At 35.4% G+C, this 9,596-nt stretch overlaps 1 protein-coding gene across 1 annotated transcript; it reads right to left on the bottom strand.

The window, feature by feature from the left end:
- Nucleotides 1-4,929: 4,929 nt before the first annotated feature.
- Nucleotides 4,930-7,991, bottom strand: LOC21398899 (probable glucan endo-1,3-beta-glucosidase A6). The gene is made up of 3 exons (XM_010102487.2): nucleotides 7,600-7,991; nucleotides 6,189-7,502; nucleotides 4,930-5,187 (listed from the first exon to the last, which is right to left on the bottom strand). The coding sequence occupies exons 1-3, from the start codon at nucleotides 7,658-7,660 to the stop codon at nucleotides 5,150-5,152; spliced, it is 1,413 nt and encodes a 470-aa protein (XP_010100789.1). The 5' UTR covers nucleotides 7,661-7,991; the 3' UTR covers nucleotides 4,930-5,149.
- Between the last annotated feature and the right edge of the window lie 1,605 nt (nucleotides 7,992-9,596).

Genomic DNA, 9,596 nt, shown 5'->3' on the forward strand with positions numbered 1-9,596 from the left:
ACATTTATGAATTATGTGTCATGTTTTGTTTGTTTACTTCAATATTATTGTTTTGTTCTAATTTTTCCCGGCTTTTTTCTCTTATTTATTTAGTTGATATATGTAAAGAATGTATATTTTTCTATCTACGGACAAAAAAATTTAATCTAATTTATTTATTTGTCATGCTTTATTAAATATTTAAATAAATATTTGATAACTATACCACCGTGCAAATGCACGGGTAACACACTAGTTCATACTATATCTTCACCCTAAAATAATTCTAAATTCTGTATTTTTTTGCTCTAAATTTTAAATCCTATATTTAACACTTAAATGTACAATTTTTGTTCCTCATGATTTCAAATTCTTAATTTTTATTGTTTTTTCAAACTATAAAAGAATTTTGTGATAGGATAAAAAAAAATACTATAGGCAGGACATCATTTTTAAATCTTAGATCACACTAAAACGATATCATATTTACTCTTTTTTTAAAAGAAAATAATATTAAGAACACAAACTCCAATTTCAACTATTGTGTATCAAATATCAATTGGTGTAGTATGTCATTTGTCATTTAAAGTTGTGGGTGTTTCGAGCATTACCACGTCAATTAGTGATAAGAGATTGTATCTACTAATAAATAGATGACAACTCACATGTCACATTAGTTGGTACATAATAATTGAAATTGTAGTTGATTTTCCTAACATTATTCTTTTTTAACGCTCTATTTTAGCCATCAGATTTGTGTCATAAAGTGTTTGTTCTACAAATATTTTTTTAATTTGATGTGATTTTAATTTAATGATCAGAAATTTGACCCTACAATTATGCCCAAAAAAAAGGTTAACTTCAATTTTAGTCCCTGAGAAATATTCATTGTCTCACCCCCTAAGCTTTCGAATGTCATGCTAATGGCCCTTCAGCTTTATAAACGTTGCACTTTTAGTAATTTCATTACAAACCCATTGAAAAATGAACAGAACAGAATAAGCATATAAGGTGCATATGATGCTTTTAATGAGGGTAATATGATAAAATTAATTAATGATTAATTTCAAATTTGGCTTCTGAGGAATACTCAGTGTTTTATTTTGCCCTTAAAACTTTCAAATGTCACACACTAATGGTCCTCGAGCTTTACCAAATTACGCAAACTAAAAGATCATGTGCACACCACATGCTCATTCCATCCATTTTTTAGTGGTTTTTTAATGGAGGGACTAAAAGTGCAACATTTGTACAGGTCTAGGGTCATTTGTATGATATTTACAAGTTTAGGGAACAAAATGAGACAATGAGTATTTCTTAAGGGTCAAAATTGAAATTGCAAAAGAATACTCTCAAGTTCTTTGCAAAAACGTCTAAAGTTTGGAAAGCGTCAGGTACTTATGATTTTGCATGGTAGATAGTTGGTTACTTTTTATACAATTATAATTTTTCCTCACAATATATCAAAACTGAGTTTTATATAAAAATGTGATGATTAATCAATCTTTGAATCATTCCTTATACAATCCAAATGCCCATAAATTACTTCAGAGCAAAAAAAAAAAAAAACCCCGAAAAATTTTCTTCAGCTAAGCAGTGGTTCCTAAAAAGTTGGCCAATTAATTGTATCTGGCAAAATTCCTAAAATCAATGAGAACCAAGTAGCCAACAGAAAACAAATAGACAAACAAAGACAACCGCAAAAACCAGCGTCCTTTTAGTATTCCAAAGAAAAAAGGCCTGATATTTCATAAAGACAAAGGCTATATAAACCGCCGCAACCTTTCACAACAAAATGTTCCAAAAACACCAGCTCCGTCGTTGACTAGTAAAACCGTTAAAAGATGAAGGCGTGGTTGGTGTGTTTGGTTCTGATACTAAGCGCCGCCGCGGCGGTGGTGGACCAGGCGGTGGCTGCTCCGGGCGTTCCTTCCGATAAGAATGCCAAGCTAAGCCCCAAGCTCAATTTTGAAGATCCATGCTCCAGCCCCGGTGGCCCCTACCCAGGTTGCGATTACAGAAAGACGCCACGTAAGCAGGCCAACGCCTACAATCGTGGTTGCGCCAAATTCTACCGCTGCCGCAGTTATTTTTTCTAATTGATAAAGCCCTTTCTCTGGTCACCCCACATCGAAGAACTTCTCATGCACTCATATAGATATACACACACTTGTGTGTGTTCATATTGCATCTATATAACACACGTGTGTGTAATCCCTAGGGTACTGACAATTTTTTTGTCTTGTTTTTATTAGTTGTTTGTAATTATTTTCTTCTTTTCTTGGCATAAAAACAAAGTTGGGATTGGAAGGAGGTAATAGGATTCATAAATGTATGGTTGGCTCTCTTCTTTTTTTGTTTTTTGTTTTTGTTTTTGTTTTTGTTTTTTTGTTTTTTGTTTTTTTTTGTTTTTTGTTTTTCCTTTCTAGCTACTCAATGGGATGAGCGCTGGAATTATAAATATTGTAGAAATATAGAGATTGATTTTTCGAATAATTCATTATAATGAATAAAGGAGTCAAATAATTGTTTTTTTATTAAAAGTTCAAGGGGAATTTCTTTAAGCATTCTTCGGAATTTGTATGTGTACGTGACTCCTCAAATGAGACGAAATTGGGTTCTACAAGAAATAATAACCTTCTGTGCTTTCAAAATGCTCACCGTGATTAGTGTTTTTTTTTATATATGATAATAAATTTGTTGTCGATGTTAATGTCACATAGAAGTTGCAAATATGCTAAGAAACAAAACGATAAGTGTAAATGAATTAACAAATAATAAGAATAATAACAATAAGATCAAATCACCAAACTCACCACCTCTATATGATGAAATCTAAGTGGACGTGATATATTTTTATTTACTATTAGAATACTGAAACTACAATTTAGAAGAAAATAAAAGGAACAAATCTTCATGTGAGAAAAATCCCTAAGGATCTTCTTATTCAGTGGAAGGGATTCTTGAAATTTGGGATAAAGCTGAGAAGGGAAGAAAGAGAAATTAGAATAGGAGGTTAAGTGAAGGTCCGGTTTGGTACATTATGTAGTGATTCCTGTTACAGAGTAGTATACAAATGAAGCTTTCCGCTGTGAATCATGTGGAATTGGTCATATTTTGAAGTCCAATAAAAGAGTCCAATTCTTTAGATCTTTCTTACCAAGAAACAAGAAAAGACCAAAACAAAACAAAACGAAACAAAAACAAGAAAGCCATGGAAGCGAACAAAATGAATTATGGAGGCGTTGCTTCTCATGTGTTTGGCTCTTCTTGGCACGGTGGTCTTCATGGCAAGCCACACCGACGCTGATCATGCGGTGTACGGCCGTTCAATGTATACCCGAATACTATGCAATCCATACGGATCGAGGGTGCTCCATAATTTTCAGGTGTTGCCAACCTAATCCACCTCATAAGTCCAGCTAAATCTCTAGACTACAAGCCGTGACAGAGCCACTTGAAGATGAGCGGGACAGCCGCCCCCACTAAATTTTTTTAAAAAAAAATATTACTTTTAAAAATTTTAAAATTTTTTCACTTAAGCCTCTATTGAAATAATATATGCTCTCACTAAAACAAATATATTTTCTTATATGCCCCCACTAAAATATTTTGTTAAAAAAATTTAATGTACGCCCCCATTGAAGTAAAATGCTGACTCTACCACTAACTACAAGCAGCATCAAGACTCAAGTGTGAAGACTCTCCCTTAATTTGGTGTCAGTAAACGTCTTGAGATAATGTGGTGCATGTAATAAGAGCCTTATATAATCAGTCTAATGTGTAGAGTACTAAATAATATAATGCTTAACTAGTTAATTATGTTGGTTTTTTAGATATGTTAATGTGTTGGAGCTGAAACTTTTCTTTCAAAAAATATGGTCAACCCGTGAAATATGAAGCAGTAGAAGCCCAAGAAAGGGAAAAAAAAAAAAAAAAGAAGCCCCGAAGAAAGCAAATTAAATTGGTATGAAAAGCAAAAGATAGTTAGAGGTAAAGTTGTTTACTACTTTTACGGATACCATTGTTGGTTGTCCTGCTGGTAATTTTATCGGTTCAGAAGTTCTTAAATCTAAAAGAGTATTTTTATCTTGCGTTTTTCTTTTTATTGTTAAGACAAAATATATACAACGAAGGTGCTGAGAAGGACAATGAAAAACATTGCATGGTTTTTCATAAGTGGTGAGTAACCGCGATGCCATGTTGGGAAGAAATAAATTTAAGTTTTTTTTCATTATCTTTATATTTCCGTGTATGAGGAATTTTTCGTCGATTTTTAACTTTTTTGTCCTTCCGAGCAAAAAAAAATAAAAAATAAAAATTGTCCTCAAGGATGCGTAAAGCTTTTACGAACAATCCATGAAGGTAACAACTCATAAGCTTTCTATTTGGTGTTAATTTTATAAAGTCAGGTTCTGTCACGAGTCCCTATCATGGCTTTTTTTTTTTTTTTTTTCCTCCTTTGCACTTTTGCTTTTCACATTGCAGAATATGGGATTGTTTATTGACTTTTTGAGGACCAACAACCATAACAGAGGCCTTGATGAACTAAAAGGGACGAAGTAGAAACTAGAAAAAAAGTAGCAATATCGAAGCATCCTAGAAGTTGAGGCCACACGAAAAGATACTTGTCCATTTAGCCGTTGGTAAGAGCCTCAATCACTCGACGATAAATAAATAAAATAATAACACCTCACTCGACAAAATCTATTATTTATATTATACGCTTCAGAGCATAGATATAGCCGTTGCTCGTCCCAATTGGGTATATAGCCGTTGGAAGCCTTGTAGTACAGAAAGTGCATAAAAAATAAAAAAACAAATAATTAAGAAAAAGAAAAGAGAAGAGAGGATATGACTCGCAATGCGCAAGTGATCAATTGATAGATCGAAGTCTCTAAAAATGTGTCGTTATTCTAAACATTCTCGGCCGCACACAAAAGAAGAAAATCCCCAAAAACTAGAGTGACCAATGGATTCCTTTCTAAATGAAATAGGCAACCTTGTAAAATGTCTCAATCTGAAAACAGGTAAAAATTATAATAAATTGAAAAAAAAAGGGTTGTAACGAATTGCCCAGTTCACTAATTTAAGCACTAGAATTGAATGAATAAGAGCTTATTCAGCATTAACTAAGATGGGAGAAGTGCACCACTTTATACCACCTTCCTCATAGTGTCACACTGGCGTACTTGCAGTATCCATAACCTGCCAAAAAAAAAAAAAAGAAACCATAAAAAAGAAAATCATAATTGAAAATGGAAGCTCCTTTAGAAAGGATTAGTGTGTGACAATTAATCCAAGTCAATACAACAGACTATCATTGATAAGTGCGAGACACAATTGTTAAGGGCAAAGGCAGCAAATACTCCTTAAAGTGTATGATCTGAATTTTTATTCTTAATTAAGAGTAAATAATAAAAATCCAAACTTAATTAGTTCAATAATTTTATCGACAGCGTGTTAATGACTTTTCATTGATAAGTGTGATACTCAAATAGATCTAATTTTAGCTACGGTTGTTAACGACGATCATTATAAATATGAGACAAATTTAGATCTTATTTTAATCACGACTGTTATAACTCTCATTGATAAGTACGAGACCCAAATAAATCTTATTTTAAGCATGATTGTTAATGACTCATTGACAACTGTGAGATCTATTTAGATCTTATTTTAATCACGATTGTAGTTAATCACGACTGTAGTGACTGTCATTGATAAGTATGAGACTTAAATAGATTTGGTAATGACTATCATTGTTGATAAGTGTAAGTCACATGCTAATTTCACCATTAAAAAAAGGGAAAAAAAGTGAGAAGACAGAGTCACATGCTAATTTCACCATTTAAAAGGGCAAAAAAAAAAGGAGCGAACAGATGAGAGCACATGCTAATTTCACCCTTCCTATAATAAGAGAATTCTATGTCATGGTAGGACAGATACTTTGACTGAATTTGACAAAAATGTGTCAATTTTGATCTTAGCCTAAATATTCTTCCTTGCACTGCCATAAAATTCTCCTTTTTTTTTCTTTTTTCTGGTGAATTAGAATTCTCCTAATTAAATAATATATTACTGCTCGCATTAAATGAACCATAACAACCAATATCTAACACGTAACCTTAAGATTTAACAAAAAAAATTAAAAAGTAGCATCATAAATATATTTTTCCAAAAAAGAAAAGACAAAAAATGGGACTTACTAGGATCCTTGGTCGTTTGAACAGCCAGCCCATTGAAGTAACAGCCCCCGCCGAGCTTCTTGAACTGAGCCCAATACGAGCTGAACGCATAGCTGGCGCGCCGTACCAACGAATCCGGGCGGCTACAAATCCCACCGGGTTGGATCGCGTCGCAGGTTTTGTTCCCCTGCGAGCAGGCGTACGATAACGCCGCCGCCAGCTCCGTCTTATTCCCTCTCATGGCCTCCTTCGCCACAACGCACCATATCTTCCCCTTGTACGGAGTATTATTCTCCGGAGCCGGCAATGGCGGGTAATCCGACAATGGAGTCTCGCCGCTGAGATTGATCGGGTATATATTCTTCCCGCTCGGGTACAACAACCCGAAGTGTCGCTCCGTACCCGGACCGGGTTTTTGGTTCTCGTTGTAGAGGGCGAATATGAAAGACGGGAGGACCGAACCGGGCCGAGCCGGAGTCCCAACCGGCGGTTTGGCGGATAACTTCTTGACGACATTTCGGTTGTAAGTGGCGGCGTTGTAAATATTGGCCCCAATCTGGTCAATGTCTCCGCCGTTGGGCCAACCCGTTTCGGCGATGAAGATCCGGATATCCGGAAACCCGAGCCGCTTCATCGCGAAATGGAGGGCGTCTAGCATCTGGTCAAAGAGGTTGGTGTAGGTCAAGCCCGTGTTTGGATCCGTGTAAGTGATATTCCTGGACTGGAACAGCGCGTAATCCAGGTTAATGCTGTTCGGCTCGCTGACCCAAGAGAAGTACGGATAAACATCGACGAAGAAGAAAGACTTGGTCCGGTTCAGGAACTGCAGCATCGGCTTGATAATCGGACCGGAGATGTCGGACCGGAACGAGCCGTTTGAGGGGGGGAAGGACGACTGGAGGACATCCATGGCGGACGGAGTGCCAACTTTGACCTTGCGGATGCCGTGGGTTCGGAGGGCACTTTTTATTTTTCGCATGGCGGGTACGAGGGCGTACCAGACGGGCTTAGCGGTGGAGCTGATGATTTCGTTCCCGACGAGGAGGTATCGGATCATGGTGTCGTGGTAGAAAGGGACCAGATTGGTGTGAACCCATTCGTCGGCGAGCGTTTGGTTGGTGGAAATGTTGATGAGGATCTCGTTCGGGACCATGATCGAGACTTGAATGTTTGTGTTTCTCAGGGCCGTCAGGATTTCTGGATCGGCGTTGTAGATTTTGACGCGTTTCGCTTTGAGGGTTTTGATGAGCTCCACTGAGCGTTTCGGAGACGGTAGATTGTTCCCTAGCCCGCCATAGTTCACGCCCACTTTGCCAGAGATCTCTGCACCTGTGACTGAAAAAAAAAAAGAAAAAAGAAACCCATTAAAGGACTGTGATTTGCAAGGAAAATAGAGAACGGAAGAAAACCCAATACGTCGCCGTTTACTTACTGGCGGGAGAAAGCAAGAGGGAGAGGCAGAGGATGAAGACGGAAAAAGGACCGACTTCCATTGCTGGGTTTCTCCCAGTACAGAGTTCAAAGTGTGCTCTCAGTGAGGGGAAAAAAGAGCGAGCTTTGGTGGTTATACTTAAGGATGTAGAGAACAGAGATTGGATTGTGTGTGAAAAGAAGCGAGCTTTATAAGGGAAGATATAAGACGAATAAGTGAAGTCTGGAAAAGGGAGTGGATTAAAAAATCATGTGGAAGTTGAAGAAGAGCACTCACCAATGACCAAGAAAGGGGGTAGTGTTGGAAACGAGGATTTCTATATAAAACTCAAGCGATGGGGGAATATCACTTTTATTATATTCGCTTTTACCTTTGTGAAAAGACAAAGAAAAGAACGTAACAGAGAGAGAGAAGAGAAATAATAAATGGTTTCAAGCGATGCGTAGGCCAAGAAAAGTGGGACCCTTTCTAATCAGTCATTATTATATTATACATGAACTCTGCTGAGCTTCCAGGAAGGGTTGGAAAAAGGAAAAATGGATGATCTGGAAAAAAGAAAAAAGATCTCTGTATGTCGTATTTGATACAATTACCCGTTTAAGTGCTGATGTTTGTTTTAAGTGTTCATTTTTAATTTTAAATAATAATTTTTAGTTTTTTTTTTATAAAAAATTTAAATTTTAAAAATTAAAGTAATGAATTATGATTTTAAATTTATTAGAGTGTTTGAGATGATAAGAATTCGTGTCATGATTTGAATCATAATTTATAATTCGTTATAGTATTTTTTTTTTATAAAAAATACATATAAATTAAGAATAATTTTAAATCATAATTCTAAACTTATAGATCAAATGTTCACCTCTTATAAATTTTCGTTGGGAATAATTTTGATCCTTCTACGGTTGCTTTTGGGATTGTTCTTATGAAGTGGTTGGGAAGTTTGGCATCGGTTTTGAAGTTATGTGGAAGGCGGCGTGGGGAGCACGATTATGGTCATGTTGTAGTGAAATCATCTTTCTTCAATTTCTGAATTTTAAATGGCCTAGAAAAACTCCAAGCGTGATCATCTAATCATCTTCTTATGATTTTCTTTTTCGCTTTTTATTATTTTGTTTTGTGTTTATTGTGACTTGTGAAATAATGGTGCAGTCGGCAGCCCTACAATTAGGCATTGAATTAAATTTTCATTTAAGAATAAGTTTATGATTCGTCAATTAACCATTTCGTTTGTCTGACTATTAAAATCTCAAAGAAAAAAAATACGGCCAATGACATTTTTTCTTAACAGGTTAAAATTTTAGAGCGCGTTTAGAACTCGTTTTAAAATAATTTTATTTTTTATAAGAAAATAAAAATAAAAACGTTTTTAATCTCAGACAGAAATCATTTTTAAAAATGTGTTTAATAATTTTATCAAAATATTGTTTTTAGTGTAAAAAAATTCATTAATGTCTCTCTTTCTCTCTCTCTGCTCGAGAGAAGAGAAAATAAAAATAAAAAATAAAAAACGACTAAAAGTCATTTTTCATTTCTCTCTCATTTTACATTAAACTAAAAAATTATTTTTCATTTCTGTTTTTTATCTTTATTGCGTCAAATGCCGTTTTAAAAATGTTATCATTTTCTCTTTTTTAAAAAATATAAAAAATAAAAACGAAATCTTATGGGCCTGTTTGGTTTTGTTTTTGTTTTCATTTTTTACGTTTTTCGAAGCAAAAAAATGAAAACACAAAGTGAAAACGCGTTTGGCACAAAATTTTTTAGAAAACAAAAACAAAAACGTTTTTGTCTTTTTGTGAAAAACTGAAAACGGAAAAAATCCGTTTTCATTTTCACGTTTTCGTTTTCAGCTGAACAAGCTGAAAACTGATTTCAGTTTTTTTTTTCTTTTCTTCTCTCTCTTCTCCGGCCGAAGAAGAGGCGGGAGATCCGGCGAACACCCACCGTCGCTCCTCTCCGACTGGCCCGCCGCCATCTTCTCCGACTGCCCGCCA

Source organism: Morus notabilis, unplaced genomic scaffold, assembly GCF_000414095.1.
Source record: "Morus notabilis unplaced genomic scaffold, ASM41409v2 Scaffold52, whole genome shotgun sequence".
Lineage (NCBI taxonomy): Eukaryota > Viridiplantae > Streptophyta > Magnoliopsida > Rosales > Moraceae > Morus > Morus notabilis.

Excerpts from the sequence above, each read along its gene's own strand:
- LOC21398899 (XM_010102487.2), bottom strand. The coding sequence starts at position 7,660 with ATGGAAGTCGGTCCTTTTTCCGTCTTCATCCTCTGCCTCTCCCTCTTG. Across the intron at positions 7,503-7,599 it reads CCTCTTGCTTTCTCCCGCCA|TCACAGGTGCAGAGATCTCT; the intron begins GTAAGTAAACGG and ends TTTTTTTTTCAG. Across the intron at positions 5,188-6,188 it reads TCAAACGACCAAGGATCCTA|GTTATGGATACTGCAAGTAC; the intron begins GTAAGTCCCATT and ends TTTTTTTGGCAG.